General features: G+C 39.7%; 1 protein-coding gene and 1 long non-coding RNA gene across 4 annotated transcripts in view; one reads left to right on the top strand and one right to left on the bottom strand.

Moving 5' to 3' along the window:
- Positions 1-380: 380 nt before the first annotated feature.
- On the bottom strand, positions 381-5,079 carry LOC108895380 (uncharacterized). Its single transcript, XR_001962948.2, has 3 exons — positions 4,988-5,079; positions 3,995-4,157; positions 381-548 (listed from the first exon to the last, which is right to left on the bottom strand). It is a non-coding gene; the product is annotated as an uncharacterized LOC108895380 (long non-coding RNA).
- The window catches only part of wu:fb13g09 (ATP-binding cassette sub-family C member 5), a 31,745-nt gene continuing 14,065 nt past the window's right edge, over positions 4,978-22,657 (top strand). The window contains exons 1-7 of one of the 3 annotated variants that reach the window (XM_018694156.2): positions 4,978-5,028; positions 14,443-14,631; positions 15,130-15,285; positions 18,660-18,807; positions 19,790-20,023; positions 20,375-20,548; positions 21,347-21,494. In XM_018694156.2, the coding sequence (XP_018549672.1) occupies positions 14,453-14,631; positions 15,130-15,285; positions 18,660-18,807; positions 19,790-20,023; positions 20,375-20,548; positions 21,347-21,494 (1,039 nt within the window). In that variant the 5' untranslated portion in view covers positions 4,978-5,028; positions 14,443-14,452. Of the gene's footprint in view, positions 5,029-12,488; positions 12,792-13,935; positions 13,955-14,442; positions 14,632-15,129; positions 15,286-18,659; positions 18,808-19,789; positions 20,024-20,374; positions 20,549-21,346; positions 21,495-22,657 lie in introns of those variants that run through there. The other 2 variants (XM_018694155.2, XM_018694157.2) reach the window with 2 other exon arrangements.

Here is a 22,657-nt window from a genome sequence, read left to right as displayed (position 1 = left end):
GTACTACCATTCCTCGGAGACACACACCGACGCACCTGCACAAGACAAGTGTTCTCCCTCTAAGTTTGTGCCTGTTCTTGCTTGAAGGGCATTATTTTTTATGATGTCTACCTTTTTGTTCTAACTCTAGCTGTACTCAAGGCTGGCTTTAGAACCTTACATAAGGGCATTTGTGTGTCTCTGAAAAGCCAATTAAGCCTGACGAAAGGCATAGCACAGCCACATAACACTTAACTGGGAAACACACCTAGGGGATCATGTTAATGATGTTTAATTGGTGAGGCAGTTGGTGTGTGTGTGTGTGTGTGTGTTTGTATGCAGTTTCTGGCATGGTACATACACAAAATGTTGTGTGTTTGTGTACTACTTGCCTGAATCCATATATTCTGTGGTTACACAACACTCTGCAGACGGGAGATTTCCTCTCCACCTTCGTCAGATAGAGTCTCTTGCCGCCAGGACTGGAGGTTCCTCCCAAACGCCCAGTCAAGCGTTCTTAATGCGCCTCCACTGGGCTATTTGGCGGAGCGCTCTCTTCCCCCGTTGCTCTGGGAAACAAAGGTTTATTATTACACATGATTTGCTCTCATTGGCCTCCTCCATCTCCTACAGGCATTGCATTTGAAAAATTAGCGTTCATGCACTTGTCAGCATACTAGTCCTTGTACCTGAATTAATAATGGGGAATGAGCATGTTTTGCCTACAAGCTCCTACAAGGCTTTTCTTCCGTATGCATGTATCCATTATTAACAGCAGTGGTTTGAAAGGGAAGAAGGTTTCATGGATGAAAAGTAAACTATCATCCGTGGGAGTGGAGTTGTTTGCATGTTAAATACAGTACGTAACCTCCAACCCACTTAGTTTGTAGGCCTTTGCCAAGCATAATTTGAAAAAAAAGAGTGAATGCTGCTGCTGTATTGAAGTGCGTTGTTTTTTTATATTTAGCCACTGCAATTTCTAAGAGCACAGATCAAATCTGCCTTTCTCTTGTAAGACACGTAGCTGGTATTTTGTTGATGATGATGATGTTTCTCATAGATGAGAGACTGTGAATCCATACTTTTTAACTTCTGTCTTCTTGATGGCATACCTGGGATCATGAGAGATGCTGCCTGTGCAGAGTTGTGCATCGCTACACTTCCTCTCCACATTGTAAGACTTCATCTCAGCACAACATCCCTGATGACAAAACTCTAGCACACCTCAAACCAGCCTCTCCTCTCTCACTCATTAGGTTTCTCTCTTGCTCTCCTCTGACATAAACAAAACACTAATATGGTGCATTCTTTTCTTTCACAAGCTGCTTTCTGTGTAGCATTTTCTCCCAACTGAGCTGCCATTCCCACGCACTGATAGACTGAAGGCACTCGCAATTTATCTCTTTTACAGCTGTTTGTGTGTGAGCGAGTGAGTTGTGCACACACAAATGTGCGTGTGATTGTGCATCAGGTTCTTGGGCATTGCACAAGGAGGTAAACACAGACTAATTAAATCCACCAGCAGTCCCTGGTGAATGGCGGTCTCCATTCACTCTTGTCTTCTCATCTCTGTGACACAGTGAGGAGCCTCCTCATTAATTCAATTCAAGGTGTACGCAAGCATAAGCTATTCAAGGGTATGATTTACCTCCCCAGCAGTGACAATGCCAGTAGGACAACTCCCAACTGGTGAAGTCTCTGGGAGAGATTTTTGAAGATGTCCTTGGGCAGCTTCTGATGTGAATGCTTAGCCTGAATGTTAAATTTAAGAGCATTGGTGTCATTCTGGAGGGATTTCTTAGAATGATTTCCTAAATTCATTTATGCATACTCACATCATGTCTAGGACAGGTATAATTGTACATGAGGAGATAACCAGGTTCTTCAGGGTGATATCATGATGCCCGAGATACCCTTAATTACCTTTTCCTCTCATGTTGTCTCCTGAAGGTATCCTCATCTACTTAATTATGATTATGGCCTCCCTTGAGCGAGCAGGTGAGAGGATTCTGGCTGTGTGTGCAGAACATGTGGTCCAAAATAAGATAAACAATCACCCCTGAAAGTGGATTAGAGGAACACAGAGGGGCTTCACTTCTAAGCCTGTTCACATTGGTAATGGACCAACAGGTTTGCAGACACTGACAAGACCAGCATCTCACAGTGTGGTGTAGGCTACTGTTGTTTTGGCAGTCACCAGATAAATCAGCTACATATCTAAATCTTAACCAGATATATCACTGGATAAAGCTCATAGAGCCTGTTGACAGGAGGTGGTGAGTCAACAGCTCCTCCTGTTGAGCGCAACAGCAGCTACACCTCACACTGTCTCTTTTTTTTTTTTTTTTTTTTTTTTTTTAGCCTGTGGGCCAGCACCGGGGGTGATTTGTATTGACAGCGGGTGTATGGCCACAGCACTGGGGGACGCGTTCATGCAGGTTTCTTTCTCAATAAAAGCTGCATGATCCTCGTTAATTTATGTATGCATAAAAGCTCCTAAAATTGACTCTATTTCCAGGGTGCCAGTGCTGCAGCACAGAGATGCAGCACGGCTCCAGAAACACTTGCCTGCAGGCACTTGGAATGACATCTTAGAAACCAAAAACTATAGAATATTAAAGCTAGAACTAAAGAGATTTCTATTTCTTTGAGGATTAATAGTTTGGCAGGTAGCAAATCATGTTTTGCACAATGTGTTTTGTTTACTGCGTTTCGGTATGCTTGGAGAATTGCATGCACTTTTAGCCTGAATGAATGGCAAGTGTTGGAATAATTGCTTTACACTGTGCTCTCTGGGGTGTCTGGGCACAGGATATTAAGCTGCAGATTTCAGTGGAATATGACACACAATGCATCTCACTCTCTGTCTCTCTCCATCCTTCCCTCTCCTATAGATCATCATACAAAGTAGGAGAGAGTTGAAAGCACAGCAGTGAATGCCCATAAGGTATTTGCACCCCCTAAGCAGGCTTTACCACATCAAATACCCAGACCCTATAGTTGAGAAGAATGGTATGGTATGGAGGAGAAATTATGGCAGGGAAGTCTCTCTTTGTACTTTGGAAAATGTATTCATGGCATTCTTCTAAAAATCATAGCCGTTTAAAACTGTTCACTGGTAAGAAAATGCCTTGACCAAAGAACCTGCTTCAGTCAGGTCCAGCAGTGGTATTTCTGGCCTATTAGATGGTGAAAGCGCTGGGCCTGATCAGTGTGTTTTATCTGAAATGCCAGCACAGTGCAGCTCATGCCAGGTTAGATGGGATAGTGAAACTCTCTCCTAATGAGCGATGGCCACTCTTCACGCTGTTATGAATCGAGTGACCTTTACCAAAGATGAATTGCTGTGCACCAACAGCAATTATCTGCACAGTGGAAAGTTGTTTAAGAAAAGTTTATTTTTAGACATGAGGAGTGGTTCTGTTGGCAGAAGCTCTTTGACGTGTTCTCTAGCGTGCAGGTATTGTCCTTAGACACTGATTTAAAGTATTTATTATGTTTGGCAGCAAAGCTGGCAAAGCATCCCCATGTGGTGTTTTCTTTTAAATGACTGGATTTTCATTAAGTTTTTGTTGAACTGAAAACACCTGAAGGCCTGCAGGGATGCCTGGTACCTTAGCAGGCTGGCAGTTGTGTACATGAGTACCTCATGCTTGAGCCCAAAGGTGCTGCACACTCATGCAAACAAAACCAGGTGTCACAAAATAAATATGGGAGGTAATAGAACTGGGCTCTGTCCTCCATTATGGTGAATTTCATTTATATTGCTGTACTGGTATTTATCGTGATGTAGAATATTTTCAGGAGAAATGAGGATGGAAATTTTTTTACCAAATTAAATACCTGACAAATCAAAGTTTTCCCTTACATTAATGCTAAAATTATATCAAACTCCAATGTTGTCACTGTCACTTAATTTCAGAGTGACAGTGACAACAAAATTTAAGATTTTATTGTGTTATAATACACAGTATATACAACTTAAGAGGTCAAATGAGGCTGAATGATTATTTACCTGAAGCCAGAACAGAAAAAAGAAGATCTAGTGATGGCTCAGTGAGGAAGAGAGAACTCTCCCCGGAGTTACATCTTCAACTCAGGATGGATGGATGGAGGAGAATATCTGATGAGCTCACTGGACCTGGACCTGGACCCTGAATCACACTGAGGGTTTGGATCTGATGAGCGCGGGAGGTGGAGGGAAGCAGGTGAAGCTTGTCAACACAGCACTGAAATGACAGCTGGAAGCAGCTTAGAGAGGAATAGTTTTAGTGCTGACAGCCACAACACGACTGGTTACCAGATGTCAGATATCACATTGGTTGATGTACACAGCTGCGATCAGTTGATTGAAATTATATAGTATTATAATCACATTATCATTGTTTGCCAATTACACTGAATATTTTGACAGTGCTGCTAATATGTTATTGCATAAATAACTTCTTTACTATTGCCTGATGCAGTAGGTTACCTGTAGTTTAAAGTGTGACTCATGGATGAAACGATGAATTAATATAGCCAAGAACTGAGTCTAAAAAGAGGATATTTACAAATTAGCATCATGCTTCCCTGAGCTACAGCTACAGCTACTCCAATTGATTTGGAGTGAAAAGACTGCAGCTATGATAAAGCAAAATGTACAGACTTCTTACCATAAAAACTAGTTCTTTCAGTAAATATTAGGTAATATTTACTACCACAAACTAAAGGTATAGCTAACTGTTGTGTAGCTAACCGAACTAGCTAATGTTAGTTTGCTAATGACCCATTTACAGTGACCTAAAATACCGTTAATGTGGAATATAGTACATATTCATAAACTAAAATATGTACATACATAAAACAAACTAATACTTAATTTTTCATTTCTTTTTAACTTAAGGTTTTAATAGTTGGGCTACTTACTGATAACTTTGGAAGAACCTTATGTTATCAGTTACCATGGTGAGCAACCTAATTTGAAAAGACAATCAGTTCAATGGTGTGAAATTCAAGTTGGTCTTACCCCAGTGAACACAGCCTGGCATGGAAACATATACTGGACGTGTAAGTAGACAATTGTTTGCTAACGTGTTAGCAATAGCAGTTTAATAAGGTTACAAAATTGCCTTCAAGTTGAAAGACCCACTGATAGTAATCAGGACTTTATACTGCATACTAATGTTTTCAAATATGCCAGAGGCCAAAATGTCACAAAATGTGGCAGAGACATCTATGGTTACCAGAGGATGTGTAATGTCTTTGTTGAGGTTATCATCTAACTAGCTAACTTCACACCAGCTGCAGGTTCGCATTCTTTCCTGTTGCAGACATTCATGTTACCCACAGAATGAATTGAAATAACTTAAAAGCCATAAAACAGTCTGCGTCATCTTCAAGTCAAATACTTTGGTGTATGGCCTGTAAAACTACCCCATCAGCTTTAGCTTTACTTTTTTGTTAAATGCTAATTAGCATATATTAAAAGCTAAACTAAACTAAACTGAGTACACCCGCAGATTAGCTAATATTAGCATTCAGAGCACCACTGTGCCTACAACCTTACATTTGTTGACTGGTTTGTTCTTGTTCCTAGCACAACACAAACTGAAATGCAGGAAACACAAAAGCTTCTTGAAAACAAAACAAGGGAGTTACACTTTTTTCCATCGTCCATCACCTAGCAGCAGTGTTCTCATGATTTAAACCATTTTGATACATGAAGTTAATGCAACTTTAGCAATCAGCATAGCTGAACATTCAAAAGCTCAAAATTAAAATGTTCTAACTATCATTGCAGTATACCAGCATTATATTGTAAATCAGTATTCAGGTTAAAATTATCTTTTAATGCAGTCTGAATTATTCTGTGGCCTTGTGGCAATTTCTACAGCACTTTTCCAATTAATTTTGTACGATATTTGTATAACCGTGATTACTGCTCAAGTTAATCATCATTTATAATAATCACTTTATTTGTTACCAAAATATATATAACTCTCAAAAAATATAAAGAGGCTTTCTTAACTGCAGTTACCCTGATTGAACCATGAACCAGTGTGTGTCAGTATCATCAAAACTGCATCAGTCTTCAGTTAATGTCTTTTGATTCCTTGCTGCACAGCTTGATCAAGATCCCAAGGATATGTTGTGGCAAAATCAACAGTGACAGCCCCTGAGCTTTCATTCAATGCATGACTGACCTCTTATTAAACCTGATTGATTGTCAACTTGTGAGCTCTGTTCCCCAAGTTACTGTCAGGGATTTTTGGAGTTCTTTCAAAGGAGCAGCAGCATCTCCAACAGGAAATATCTCAAAATCACTGAAGCAAGCTGTGTACATTGTTCATGATTTCAATTAGTAGACAGATAGCGGAGTAGTTGGATGTAGTTTCTGGCACATTTTAAGTTTTTCAGATTAAATGTGATGAAAATTTAAGAAAACTTTAAGTAATAATGAAGCAATTAATTGATTTGTTGATTGACAGGAAATTGATCACCAACAATTTTAATGATACCAAAAATTGCCACTAGTTAACTGCTTCTATCTTCTTAAACATGAATATGTGATGGTTTTCTTAGATTTTCTTAACAGGCTATCTTCTGACATTTTGTAAACAAAACAATCAACTGGCCAGTTGAGAAATCATCATTAGTTGCAGCCTTAATTGGCCATCAGTGTCACTGCACTTTATTGAAGTGCATATTCGGTTATATTTGGTTTGCTGTTTCAACTTGCCTATCTTGTTGTGAAACATAGCAAAAAAGATAATCCTCTTGTGAAGTTCCAACATTTACAATTTCTTCTGATATAGTAAACTAAAAGCTGTGGAGCTGACTTAAATTATAGCTTACACTGCAGAAAACTTTTAGAGAGAAAGAAAAATTGTGGGTTCTTGTTTATTTGGGAAGCAAGAACCCTGAATCACAGACAGACTGAATTACCTATGGCACATAATTAATACAAGCCTATTTTTAGATGTTCGTCAGTGAGAGAGCCCTCCCCATCACATGATTAAATTATGGAGAGAGAAATTATGGAGTTCCACATTCAAATACAAGACCTCCTGTATGATTACTTCAAAGTCTCTCCAGCTTACAATAACATGAGCATACCCAAATCTTGCAACATTGGCACAGTCAGTTATAAGAAACTTACATTCTTATAAATGCCAAGTAATTAAAATGTGCAATTCTACTGACTGATTTATGAATATTAATGGAATTTGACAGCTCTCCACAAAGAAACAAACAAGCTGTGCTCTGCATTTATCTGCTGGAACAGTTAAGGTATCATCAAGGGAGAGTGAATTTGCAAAGAACAGTGAGCTTTCCTCTGAAATACTGTTAACAAATAGCTATTGGCAATGTACCTTGCATATATTTTGCTTTTGGCTGATGTATTTTTCTTACTCCTGTGGATAACTGGTCAAATGTAGGCAATGTAATTTCTTGTGAAGATGTTTCTGGTGCAGCTACATTAGAGTTTAATGGAAGAAATTTTTCTACATTTACCACTGATGTTGTAGATGACTAGCATCTACAACATCAGTGGTAAATGTATAGCCTTTTTTATGTCCTTTTTGTAGGCCTATTTTGTACCTATACTCAACAGTTACTATCATAGGAGAGGCAGAGAAACCAATTTATTTCGGACAGTAGCCTCAATAGGCTGTAAATAATGGAAATGTCCTCCCTACAGCAAAGTTCACAGCATGGTGAGGGACTATATGAAGATATTGTGTGAGTACTGTGCAAAGGTGAGCACTGAAATATTCCAAATGCAGCCGTAAAAGCACCATGTCATAAGCTCAAGTCAACTTTGTGTAAATTTCAGGTGTCTGGAGCTTTCGATTGAGGAATCATTCCCACCTTAGATCCACTCGCGCACACATTCTCAGAGAATGTATATCGACGACACCATAGCCCTTCTTCAAATCATGTAATACTGGTAGAAAAGTGATTGTGCTGTGCTCCAGACTCCACTGTGGCTTGGCAGTTATCATAAATGTCCCAGGAGGCTGATATCGAAGTCCAGATTCAGAGCATTGATTGCAGAAGTTCAGCAAATTTCCCAGCTCAGTAAAGTGAGACCCTGTTGATGATTTTCCCCACTATTTCATGTATTACTTTTTTCTGTCTGTCAGCGGTGCAAAAGAGGCTGCCAGTGAGATTTCATCATTGTATTAAGTCATAGACGTTGCAAGAAATGTAGAGGCACAGCCTAAAAACTGTTAAAATTCTCTTTATATTTGCTGACAGCACAACAGTTATGGAGTGCCAGCTGGATATAACTTAATTAGTCTCATATCTGTCTTATCAAAACTTAAAGTCCTGTGAATTCATGATGGTGTAAACCTCAGCAAAACACAAGCATTTTGTTTTGCCTAATAATTTAGGATTTTCTTTAGCTTGATTTCTCTAGAGACACTGGATGAACATACTGTAAGATACCTTATTAGTGTACAGGTAGATATACTGTAGGCCTCAGATGGACTTAAGTCCCATCAATCATTTAGCAGGTTTGTGCACAGCAAAAAGGTTTTCAAAATGTAGCTCAATATAATGTTCAAGGAGAGACGAATAAACAGAGTTAGAAGTACTCCTGAACTGCCAATGTGACATTTAACATGACAAGACATTTAATTATGTTATTCACAGTGGATTTTGCACATCCTGAAGAAGTGTTATTTGCTATGACAGTGACGTCAACAGCAGGAAATCTAAACTAGACTACAAGCTGTTGTTTTGAATCAGAGCTTGAGCTGCTTTTTCATCGTGTGAATTTAGTGCATACACATGGGAAAATGTAGTTAATGTACTTCATCCATTGCAGACAGTATGCGGACAGTATCCATTCCCTGTGTAGACAGTGGTGTCCACAGATGCTTTGCTGTCACACTCAGTGATGGTTCCATATTATAAGAGCTATCACAGATATGTATTTTTCTATCATCAGATCAGTATGTACTTTTTTGTGTATGTGTGTCCTCTTACTCTGTTTTATTTATTTATTTATTTATTTTTTATTTTATTTTATTTTATTTTTTTTTAAGAAATGCAGGCTCATTTTAGCATCCAAGTAGCAATCCTTTTAGCACCACCATCAGTCCAGAGTTCACACCCATACTTTGGCCTCTAACTGCCCCCTTTTTCCAGAGTTAGCCTTTTTCAAGTGTAGTTTGGTAAATGAATATGACATTTTAATTTTTATTATTTTTATTTATTTTATGTCATTTTTATGTGTTTCAAAGCCTTTCTTTACTTTTAAACAAAGTGGAATCAATCACCCAGATGAGAAGCATATTTTAACTTATCCCACTGAAGGTAATTTGGCACTAAAGATGGACAAAAGAAGTGAGAGACCTGCACTGTTTTGCCCAATCATGATCAAAACGGTGAATGAGATAATCACTGCATCCATTCAAACATACAAAACTAAACTGCCACCCTCAGACTAATGTTGATTGAAGACCAGTTTAACTTCTTGAAACGTTTGTTTTTGCCTCTAGTGAACAAGCCAGGAATTTCAGGGGCATGATTTGGGTAAATTAAACAATCTCTCTGGTGCCACCATTACTCCATCAAACAATCTGTCTTTCTTATACTCCAAACCATAACTTGGTAAAGGAGCCTGATGTGATATTGATTTAGTTAAAGTTTAAAAGATGTTTGCAGTAGTTAAAGTATACTCCACCAAGTTCTGCAAAAAAGTATCTGCTATAAGACAATGACAATTTGGACAGAATTTACATGTTTAAGTCCCATTTATCTTATTTTCATCAGACAGACTAAAGCATTTAGAGCTTGCATGTTGATCTTGTTGTGATTTGTAGAGCCCAGGACTGATTATTCCTGGATCACAGGCTCAAATCTATGGTTAGCTATATATTCTGAATACATGGTGTTTTGTGTGTTGCATACCCCAAAATTGTGCGACCACTTTTGTGTTTATTTTTATTTAATTAGCCAAACTCACATTTTAAGAAATCTCTGCCATCTTAATAACATAGGTGATAATAACGCCATAATACTTGTCATATTAATTCTGAGGAGAATTAGTAAATCTAAGAAGCACTTAGGTAGGAACTTTGGCACCAGAGCAGATGTGCTCTAGTTGCCTCAGGGAAAAACTTAGACCCACACCCCAAAAGTAATCTAAAAGACAAATCTCTGCATCTTCAGTGCTGCTGCACTCTCTTTGTCATTGCTTGGATCCATTGTTTTGATTGCTGGCCTTTCATATGAATCACAATACAAGCATTTTAAAAAGGTCTACAAGTTTCAAACAGGAGTGAATATGTATCTTAAACATCCCTACAGTTCAGGAACACTCACATCATTTACTGCAGACCATAACTAACTGACTAAGTTTGCAGCAAAGGCCAACGTCTCCACAATACTTCCTCCAGTAATGAAAAGTTGCTCAGGGTATAAACAAGCCTCACCTAAATCTGTATGCTGTGTACTAAGCTGGATACACTTTTGCTTGCTGCTGAGTTCCAGCTGTATTGTTGTTCTGGATTTGCTTTCTGCTGTTGTGTATGGTGTGTGTATGTCCGAAACTTATAAATTGCCATTGCTTGACTGTTTTGGCCCATTAGGAGGTCTCAGAGTAGCTGTTATTTGTATAGCCAGCTGGGCTTAAGGTCTTTATCATTAACCTGAGGACAACTTCAAGTTATTGTTGTGACGGTTTATTATTTGTTTGGCAGATATTGCTTCAGTCTAACTTGTCCATGCTCCTGTCAAATGAGTAAACAAAGCATAGTTAGGATCTTCCAGCCAGTGACAGTATTTGTATTAGCAGCAGCAGCAGCACAGCTTGATAATTGCAGGCTATCACGACATCTGAAGTGCCTCTGCCGGCTTTCTGTCTGTCTGTGTCTCTATTTTATTTGTTTCTGGCCTCTATATTTTAAAACGTTGTCATCTAGGATATTCTGCACCAATTAGGATTTGATAAACATGTTAACACTGAATTCATAATAAATTATACAGATGTGTTTCATCAGATGTAAGCATAAATACAGTGGGTGAAAAGTAAAAGCAAGGAGTGTCTTCATTCTTATAAATTGTCATACTTGTTATTTACCTGACTTTTCGACTGGGATGTGGATGGATTGTTGCCATGTGCAGGTTTATGTATAGTGACAGACAGATACAAACACACCCATTCAGTCACAAACTCCCTCACTTGACTTCCTGGAATGATCTGAATTATACAGAAAACATTTTTTTAAATAAATTTTTGATGGTTCCATGCTCTCAAATGTGACAATTTGCTGTTTGCACATCTTTCATTATAGAACATTTGTTTTTGGACATTTGGTTAGACAAGACATTTAATGACATTCCCTTGGGCTCCTGGAAATCTTTGTGGACCAAAGAATGAATCATTTGGATTATAAAAATAATCTGAGTACTTGAGTAATTGCTTACAGCAATTCATGTGTAAAAAGCATTTTACTGTTGTAGTTGGTTAATTTTTAAAACTTTTATTTAAGATTGCAACTAATGATTGTTTTCCATTATGGATTAATCTCCTGATTATTTGCTTGATTTAATGATTGAACATTTGGTTTGTAAATTTCCCCATTGTGGGACTAATAAAGGATTATCTTATCTTAAAAAAATCAGAAAATCACGAGAAATCTCTGACAGTTAAACATAACCCAAAGTGACTCTTTCACACAGCTTGTTTTGTCTAACTCATTGTCCAAAACTCAAAATGACTAGAAATAAATTTACACTGTCCAAATGAAAAGCAGAAAATCTCTCACATTTTAAAACATTTGGAACCTTGAAATGTGGCATTTTTCAGTCAGTCGACCTGTCGTTCAGGCTCCAGTAATATGCTCTCTTCAGGTCAGCAGGTAGAAGGGAGGCAGCATTAACTTATTGTGTGGAACAAACGTCCAGACAATATCAGACTTGCTCCTCTATGTTGTGCACTGTCTTTGAATGAACCTTGAATATTCGTAATGAACCGTCTCGCCCTCTTATCGTGTAGGCCTGTTTATATCTCTGTTTTTAAGTTTTACATTCTCTTTCAATATTTTAACCTTTTTATTGTGTTTGTTTTTGTGATGCTCTTTCTTTTTTGTGTTTTAATGCATCATGTTAAGCACTTTGAATGGTCTTTGTGTGAAATGCGCTACACAATCAAACTTTTCTTGTCTTTCATGAGCGTACAGTAGTTGTGCGGGCACCAAAGCACCTAGGGTACAGTAATTTAAACGTACGCATGTACGCATACTGTTCACCGCAAACAAATATATGTAAACTATAAGTGCGGGCATTTACATGTCCTTTCCTCGTTGGCAGTGACGGACCAGTTACCTATCATGTTAAAAATCTCAAAGCGGGTGGCCAATCAGATTTACCACCCCCCGCCCCTTTCTCGGGCGTGAACTTCCTCGTCATTATTCCCGTTACTACGGTGACTGTGCAGCGCCGTCACCGGTTGGCGGAGCCCCTATGACATCAGCAGGGTGATATCGGGAATTCCTCTCCCTGTAGGGCTCCGTGTGACGGTGGACTGCAGTTTCAGACAGTGCTGGGAGGAAGCAGCACGCACTGGATACACGTGAGGCGTCAAGTTTACCATGTTTCCTGCCCGTGTTTGCATCTGAGCCCCCCGATCCGCTGCTGAAGGAGAGAAAGAATTTGTCTCTGTTGTTATGGAAAGAGAAGTTTAGGTTTAATGACAAAACTTAGAAAAGAGACACCATGGTCAGCTGCATCTTCATCAGCACTTCCTGCTCTTAAACACAAAACCTGAGATCTGTTACTGCTACCAAGGTGATCCGAGCAAGGCCGACTTGAATGTAAGTGTAAAGCTTGAGTTAGCGAAAAACAATAATTTTAATTATTACCTTTACGCCACAGCAGTGATACACAGTGACTGCTGATAGTAATTATAGGGGTGTACAATTAATTAAGTTAACTAACCAGGAAGTAGTTTGTAATAGTTTGAAACTTTAGATAAAAAAGTCTTATTTGTTACACAAAGTGATGACCATGCAAGACAGAAGTGGTGGGAAATTCATGAGTAAATATGTTCAGTGACCTTTTCTAAACTGGTCTGCTTGCAGAGTCAGTATTGGTCATCTTTTATCTTCTTACAAACACTGATACATGAGACGGACAGCTAAAAATGTAGGGGAAACAAAACATTTTTGACATAATTAAATATCTACTCATGTTTGGTCATGTCTTTGTTTACCATAAATGAACTTTCTTCCACTGTAATTTTTAAATGTTTTCTTATGTCCTGTCTTGCTTAGTCTACCGGCTTTTTTCTGCTGAGTCCACAACTGCTATATGTTTTCTGATATTTGTTTAACAAGTCAAAACCTGACTGGCAGGCTAAGTCATTTAGGTAGTTCTTGGAATGCAGAGCTACAACATTCTTGACTGTAGCTCTGTAAAGTTCACAGCCATATGACAAACTTCACATGATATAGGCACTGAGGACTGCAGAAGGAAACACAAGACATCTTTTCATGCTTTTTCTCAACCCCAAAGTTCGGTTCCCATCATACTTTTACATCAACATAACATACATAACAGTGACTATTTGTTACAGCTAATTCTGTATGTGACTCTGTGTGCCCACTGGGCTATCTGTATTGAATCTCATCATTGACCGCTTCTCTGGACAGTCAATCTGCACCCCACACAGAGTCCCGCTGACCTTGTCATGGAGCTTTGCCATAGAAGGGATCAGTGACAGTGTGCGGACACACTGGCAGCTCAGATGTCTGCTCCCAAGCTCCTGGGGCTGCTGGCAGGTCGTCTTTAAATAGATAAGCACTTTAGTTGTATGCCAGAGAGGGGCCGTGACCTGTGAGCAAGGTGATTTCTCAAATCTATCTGCGTCTCAGAGGGTGATTCAGCAAAACACTGCTCCTCTCTAATAGTTCTCTGGGTTAGAAGAAGGCAGAACAGGCAGATTACAGTGTTTTATTCATCCGCTTCCTACTGAGAGGTGAACAAAAAATGTCAGGTTGGGAGAGCTCTCAGGAAAAACTAAACAATAGTCTACTGTGTATCACACCATTCCAATAGATTGTTTCTGCTGTGTGGAGATGTTCAGTGTTTTTCAGTGGAGCTGAAATTTTTGTGATGATTAATGATGTAGTTGATCAACAGCTAATGAATTTGCAAGAATTTTGATAATTGAATAACTGTGTAAATAATTCTTTTGCAAAAACGGCAAAAATGTACTGATTCCAGCTGCTCAAATGTGACGCACATGTCTAGTAAAATAGTAAGCTTAAATTCTTGGGTTTTGGACTGTTAGTCAGACAAAACAAGCAACAGTTAGGGGGTTTTATCTGTAGTGGCATTATCAGATATCAGAGGGTAAATATCTGTAGTTTTATATTTTCAGGCTGTTATCACGCATCTGAAATGTATTAGTGGTGAATGTGTTTTTTAGTAATGATTGATGTGTTTTTGCTGTTCTCTCCCCAGAGGGTCTGCCATGTTCCCTGATGCCCTTGAAGCAGCCGGGCGGGTGGAGGGCCTACCACTGTCCTCCCCGCAACCGCTACCAGAGCTGGAGGAAGAGGAAGCAGAGGCATCGGTGGAGAGGGGCCCAAAGAGACGGGGACGCTACCGGCAAAGCCTGCAGCTTTTAAAGCCCTTCAGGATAACTCACAAGTAAACAAAATTATGTTTAAGTTCATACAGTAATTCTCTGTCTACGAGCCATATAAAGGCAGACATAAGGACAAACAGATTTTAGGCTGGCACACTGACAGACAGATCAATTTAAAGACACAAATAGATGCTAAAGTTTGTATTTGTTGTGTTTACTGTCTGGCTTATGAGCTGACTGTTGGGGAGTAGCAGGAGGCCATGATAAGGGATGGGAACTTATCCCCCAGCAACAGACAGCTCTGTGTTTGAACATATGCTGGCTGATAAACTGACCCTGAACTTTTTTTTTCTTGCTGCTCTCTCAGATTTCTGTGAAGAGCGTGCAAATTACTGTTCAAACACTGCAGGCATGACTCACCTTTCGTTGACTCTGGCGGGCAAAGGCACCGCTTCTCTTTCAGCGGCCGACATCAGTCTACCCCCCCCAACCTAGCACCTCTGTGTGTGCCTGCACTTTTAGGCATCTCACCCATTTCCACATCATCTTCTCTATTCCAGACACCAGCACCCAGTCGATAACGCTGGCCTCTTCTCATTTATGACTCTGCACTGGCTCTCCCCACTGGCAGTGAAGGCTTACAAGGCATCCAGCTTGTCTATAGATGATGTGTGGGGACTGTCTTGCCACGAAGCCTCTGAAATCAACTGCCAAAGGTGAGGTAACTGTGGCGCTGCTGAGGTTTGCCTGATGAAAGTGACTTGCAGTGTCAAGAAAAGACTGTTTGATGCTGACACTCAGAATCCTTAGAAAACTGTAGTTGGGGTGAGACAAGACATAAAAAGGGATTGTCTAAAGATGATGTTGTAGTTTGTTAGATATCATCTTCTTTTTTTCATTAGAGATACATTTGACACATCAGATGCAACCATCATGAAGACAAAAAGGGATTTTCTCAGTGCAACAGTATACTGTAGGGCCCCTAATGACCCCAACTTGTCACATTGTCACCACCATCCAGTTCCCAGGATAATTATGATGTTATACGTCTTATTGTCACAAATCCTGTGTAAAGACTAAAACCAACAATTATTTAATTCAGCTATTCTTCTAATTCTTGCTATGTGCCTTGGAGCTACATTGTTTTCCCAAAACTATTAAAAACACATCAGTAAGCCTCACTGTTGCACTAGTTGACATGCTCTGTCATTAAAGTGAACATGGACACTGTAGGCCATTTTGAGCCAATCCCATGTATAACATGTTGTCCCATGAATACTCACACTGAAACAGCATGCACACAATTTATTCCTGTGTAATGAAAAACTGTAAATTTGCAGTGTCCAGCTGTTTTAAATAAATAACTGAAATTAAAAGTATAAATTGGAACAGGAGGGACTAGGGGGCAAGAGCCACAGACAGAAGTCAAAAAAGTACGTTGGTTTTGGTCTTTTTGGGAGATTTGTGGACATGCACAGGCTGTGCATAACACCTTCATTATATGCTGCTGGAGATCAAATAGTACTCATATGCTGGAATGCTACCTCATCCCAGGTTTAATGTGTGTCAGTTACTTTGTGCTAAGTGGATTGAATCCAACTTTTTATTTAGGATTGGCACAATACAAAATTAATGAATAAAATTCTCAAAACTTGCTCCAGTTGATATTTTATGTAAGTGAACCAGGGACTTGGTCAAATCTCCTTGGTGGAAATGCATCACAATGTGATACAAACAGTGATCCATTGAGGTGAAAAAGTCATGTTTTTTTGTTTCAAGTACCCAGTGGAGCTTGACACATCAGGGCATACTCAGGTGAACTGATCACCACCGCACTCCTTCATTCTCACACTGTAGGGGTTTGCATTGTACGTTGACCTTGGGATTGTTTTTCCTTTTAAACAAATATTAAGAAACCTTCCCTTTCCCTGCTCTTTATGTGAACGAGATGAATGTGGTGATAAACCTGGTCAAACCCTGCAGTCATGCAGCAACACAAAACCAGGTACAAGCCCAAAGTTGCATTCACAGTAGGCTAGTGTGAGAATTTGCAGTGATTAAGTTGTGATTTCCTGCCATGTAAACAACTATCTAGGATTCTGTATGTTTGCACAGTATGTGGCCAGTCTGTGCTGTGAGACTTAACTGATGACCGCTCAGTCTTTCTCTACCAGTACAGGAACATTGTGCTGGGATAGGAGGCTGCTAAGAATAGCAGGGATTAGAGATTACAGTGAGAGTTAGTGTCTGACTTGGGTGGTTATGTCATTAACTCCACTACCTGCGATGCACTGTGTCTCCCTGTCACATTCATTAGCTGTCATTGACGTCAGTGTTTTCCTGCCAGACCACGGCTTGAGAAATGTGCTGTAGTAACGCAGTAATTCTATGAATGAACAATACAGACTTACAATAAGCTCATTAGGGGGCATTCATTTTTTAACTGCTCACTGAAAAGAAAACCAGTGCTCTTCCCATTACTCACATGCTGTCGAGTCATGGCACCATGACTCTGCAGGATAGAGAAGGGTGACTATTTGAGGAAGTTCACTCTTGTGTCTGGTGACAACTGTGTGGGCTGAAAATGGCTTGTTCTGTTTAAAGGCTCTGGCTCAGGGCCTGGAGGTTTAGTGCTGCTTCTGCTTTGTATGTCTATAAGAGCACATAGAAGGGAAGGAGCAATGGAGCACAAAGCTATCACACTGGCATGGGTGGGTGATGATACGCATGAGACGGGAGGGCTTCATTTCGTGTTTACATAGCAAGAACAGTTATGCAACCCCCGATGCAAAGGAAAGATGGTGGCGAGAGGGGTAATGGGAAAAGCACCCTGGGAGAGTTGACACTTGTTGGTGCTCAGTGAGGTGCGAACCTTGAACGCGATGTCCTGGCCAACACACTCTCGAAACATCAGCTTGCTTGCCATCTGGCAAACTGAGACGATGGCTGTGAGGAACATTTCAGTCATGTTTAAAAGCAAATCATTCTTCCTTTGAATCCCACACTGTTGCCCTGGTGCTCTCATTTCCATTTATATGTGTGACTACACACATACTTAAAGTTCTGCTGTTATATGAGTTTGTCATTTTATTGTTATTGTTGTTTTTGATTTCAGTTATTATTGTTAATCACATATGTCCTCTTTTCCTCCCTTTGGAATTGATGCATACAATAAAAACACACAACTTTGGTCATGTAGTGTAGTAATATTCACCATTTTCTAGGTAAAAGTTAATATGGTAGATTTCTTTGTTTTTGCCGTTCTTTCAGTACATTGTTCCTTACTTGGTCCATTAATGGGATTTAGCTACACAAGATCTTTTACCCACATAGAAGTCTCATTTCCAGTGACTCAAGCTGTGCTCTATGCAGCTATTGCACTGCAATTAATTGTAATTTCTTAGATTCAACACCATTTGACTTCAAGTAGTAATTATCAGGCTGTGTGAGAGTCTGGTTGGTTTAATGTTCTGTCTATCTCTGATACGTTTTTAATAAAGTCATTAGGGCATAAATTACTTTCTGCAGCTGCTCTGCTGCTGCTTTATAGTGTCATTAGCCATGATGCATTTGGCCAACTAGATATTTTACCCTCTTCCATGGGCATTATACAGTAATAAAAGTGGATTAGTACATCTTTAACATGTTTAGTAGTACCTTTCTTAGTCTAATTATGTAATGCATCATTCCTGACATATTTTGTAGGTTACCTTTACATTATTCTCAACCTAGCTGCGTTAATTCTTCTTTTGTGGTTTTCAACTGAAGTGATTGCCAGACTGAGTATATCCCCCACTGTGCTTTCAAGCAGTCTGATTAATTGGAGGTGTAACTCTGCAGTTCTCAATCAACTTGATTCAATTAAAAATAACACCCCAATAAGTGTTCTTTTCACTTATGTCCATCAAAAATGCCAACTTATACATACAGTTAGTTGGTACTATAACAGCGCTTTGCATAGCATTTGTGAGAAAAAGTGAGAAAATTAGTTTGACCAATTGTGGGACCCATCATTCTGTACATTAAGGCCAGTAATATAATCACATTTGGTTGAGCCTTGTCATTTTATGCTCCTGGTTTCTGTTTCCAGGCTTGAATTTTTGTGGCACGATGAGCTGAAACGACAAGGGCGAGAAGGGGCATCCCTGACAAGAGTCTTCTTGAGGTTCTGCCAAACTCGCATGCTGGTGGCCATCTTTTCGCTCCTCCTCACAATGGTGGCAGGCTTCGTTGGGCCCGTGAGTACTGTCCAAATCCTCCTTTGCCTTTATTCCGCTGATTCGGCTAATATGCCTTTCAGCATGGTCGCTGGCTTGGAGTCCCAAGTCCGGGTGTATTTTCTGAAAATCGCTTTACCCCGTTTCACGCTGGTCTGGAAATTGAAATGAAAACATACTGGGAGATTACAAAGCCTTAGATAGTGAAACCCTTATTAATACCATAGATTAGCTGGTTTGTACCCAGTCACGCTTTGGTCCAGAAATATGCTGTTTTTTTTAAATTTTATTTTATCTGCCACACTTTCCAAAAATCAACAAAGTGTGGATATTTTAAATATTCCCTGGTATATTTTTTAAGTAATCACCTTAAACTAAAGGGGAATTATGTTTGGAGTTCTCAGTTTATGATATTCTTAGTCTTACCTATTGTTCCACATGCTCTAAGCTGTTTATTTTGATGTCATGTTATGTGTACTCTACGTGCCTGCTTCTGCCCACAACTAATAGCATTAAGTGGATTTAACTCTAACACAATGACGCATTTGTCTCACATTCCTGTCTGATTTATTTAGTACACTCACTGACAAAGCAGTGTTGTATTCTTTCTGCAGTTTATCAATTTCCAATCTTATTTTACATATTTGACTCATTGCAAAATGTTGTTGGTCTTTTCATATGATCTCAATCAGTCCCATAAATTACAGCCTGTTTGTGTGTCTACTTTCAAATTTGTAAGCTTATTTTACGCATATGATTTCTAATCTATTGATTTAAAGTATTATCTTTCATCTTCCCCTTCTTGTTCTCCTCATTCATCTGGTCCCTGCCCTGCTTATCTCTGTCTATGGCATTTCCTCAACCATACCCCCTCTTTTTCATATCTTTGTTCTTTTTCTCCTCCTTCTCCTGTCCCACTTTATCTCTTCCATGTTCCTGGTTTTTGTCTGTGTCTTTATGTTCTTTTCCACTTCTTTTACTCTTTCTCACCTTTTGTACCCAGGCTCTCCTGGTTCGAGCTCTGCTGGAATATTCCCAGAGCTTAGAGTCCTGCGTGCCATACGGCCTGTCTCTGGTAGCAGGGATCTTCCTCATGGAACTGATCCGCTCCTGGTCTCTGGCACTCATGTGGGCGGTCAACTACCGCACTGCGGCACGCCTCCGTGGGGCAGCTCTTACTTTTGCCTTCCACAAAATCCTTCGCCTGCGTAGTACTAAAGACATCGGCCCAGGCGAGGTAGGTGGTGTAACCCTGGAGGGGACTCATCTCCAAATTAGCTAAATCATCCCTCTCTGCAGGGCATCACATGCAGATGATTGAGATGGATTTAATTTCTGCTCTTACACCGTTCCTGCTTAGATTTCAGCAAATCCCACAGCCTGAGGGAGGGGAGGCTGTCTAAGATTAGTCATTACACAGCTTAAGAGGAATCATTGTCCAACAAGTAAACGTGGGAATAAGGACATCTCTATTTGTAAAATAGCTTTTATAGTATTAATGGAGAGGTTTCAGAATGAAAAGGTTTAGGTCAGTGAAGATTTTTAATGTAATTTGTAATGTGTAATAAATCACTATCTCTTTACCTAGTTGATCAACATCTGCTCCAGTGACGGCCAGCGCCTTTATGAAGCTGTGTCAGTGGGCTGCCTGCTGGTCGGGGGGCCCATAGTGGGAATACTGGGTCTGTCTTACACCACATACTTCCTAGGCCCCACTGCTCTGGTGGGGTCAGCCATTTTCATCTTCTTCTATCCTACAATGGTACGTGTTCAGCTAGAACATCTGAAACAGAAAGAAAAAAAAAAGAAAGTCTGGAGGTGTTTGTGCAATACTGTTGTAACACAGACAGCATGAGACAACATTGAGTAAACATTTATTACAGGCACACACATTAGAATTAACTGATAACAACACACAGACAAACACAGACAACTGTCAGTGATTTTAATAAAGTTTAAATTGCTGTCAACAACAGAACAAAGTTTCATTACAGAATTTTAGAAAAATCTATACCAAGTAATGATCACACTCATTCTAGCAGTGACATGCAATTTCATTATATAAATGGCTATAAGTTTTACTTTAAGTTATGATCATACATTTTACTGCTGTGAGAAGCAATTTTATTGTAGAAATTTCAAACTTTTTAAAAAACGTTTTACTAAAAGGTAATGAGTAGAGACATTGCTTTATTGTTGATTACTTATTATTTCTTGAGCTAGAAGAAAAAATTGGTTAGTAGTAAAAAACATAAGTACTCATCACTTCACAATCTTTGCATCAATTCAGGCTGTTATAGAACACAGCCAGCACTTTTTAAAAGCATCATAACTCTTCGGCTATCAATCTCCTGTCAACTTTATAGCTGTTATTTTCAAATTACACTCAGTCTAAGCTGGAGCCTGACAGCCGGAGACCCTGGTATTGATGTGAAAAGCATTTATCACTCTGGTCCCCCGGACAGGCCTGCAGCACAGCTAATGTGATTGTGTCTGCTTTCATTTCCTCCCCTGCCACTTATTTCTCTTGTCATCATTCCCTCTATTCCTGTCTCGACAGATGCTTGCGTCGAGGCTGACGGCGTATTTCCGCAAGAAGTGTGTGGTGGTGACTGACCGGCGCGTGAGACTGATGAACGAGATCTTGAGCTGCATAAAGTTCATCAAGATGTGTTGTTGGGAAGATGCCTTTGCACAGAATGTTCACAGTGAGTGGCTGTTGTGTTGCCCAATGACTCAGCGATTTCCTAATGCTCTGCTCATTTCCTGTTTGTGGTCAAGACCAGAATGTTATTTAGAGATGCAAATGTCATACTATTTAGTGCTTTTATTAGGCTTTTTATTCCTAACTCACTCAGGATAAAGGCGCACCTCATTTGAACACCTGTCACTGTTGCAAATTAGTGACTAAACAGTCACTTTATCACCTGAAATTAGACTTATCCTTTTAGTGAACTGGCAAGATAACCCTGACCCTAAATCCATTTTCATTAGGTTGCTCTTTTTAAGTCTTTCCCTGTCCCATCAGCTATAATCAAGGCCAGTTTGAATCCCTCAGCTTCAAGGTTAATTTGCAAGGTGTTCAGGGCCTTATGATATCTTGAATGACTGTCAAGGCTGCTCTTGCTCATCCATGAATTAGCGATGGCCTTTTCCTCATGAGACCCTTGCTGTAGGTTGTGGATAAGGATCATTTTTGCCTTTTAATCATGCTCCAAATTAGCCAGGTGGGGCTCGTTTTCACTACCGTCCTGTGATTACTTATTATAATGATAATTAATTGGCATTCAGCTTAATGACCAATGAGTCTTAAGAGTTACAATGTCATTCCCTTCAATTATTGTTGTTGTTAAATGGATGATCACAGTGTTTTTGTCTAGGGTATGTGACTTTTGCTTTATAATCCATGCAGGAACACACATAGCATCTAAAGGGAATCCCATTGGGAATAACATGCACCAGGAGGAGTGACTTCTCATATTTCACACACACACACACACACCACACACACACACACCACACACACACACACACACACACACAGTGCTGCTGGGCCTGAATTAAAGATGCTTCTTGTTCCACTGTTTGCACCACGTGAACTGGGTTAACAAAGCCACTAGCATGTGCATTTGGGAGATACAAACATGAAGGAATGGGGCCAGGATTTGGGCATTAGACTTGGACAGTTATCAAGGTTCAGCAGGTTTTGAAGCCCCTTTCATACCATATATGGATGTGAGGCCCTTGTCCTCTCTCTTGTATCTATTTCTGTCTACTCTCTGTGTGTTGGTTAGTGACTCTTGTGGTGTTGTTGATTGAATGTTCACTGGAGAACCCTTTGGGAATCACTCAACCCTGACTTATTTTTTCT

The sequence above is a fragment of the Lates calcarifer genome, linkage group LG8 (genome assembly GCF_001640805.2).
Source record: "Lates calcarifer isolate ASB-BC8 linkage group LG8, TLL_Latcal_v3, whole genome shotgun sequence".
NCBI lineage: Eukaryota > Metazoa > Chordata > Actinopteri > Centropomidae > Lates > Lates calcarifer.
This window is presented reverse-complemented; position numbering and strand designations above follow the sequence as displayed.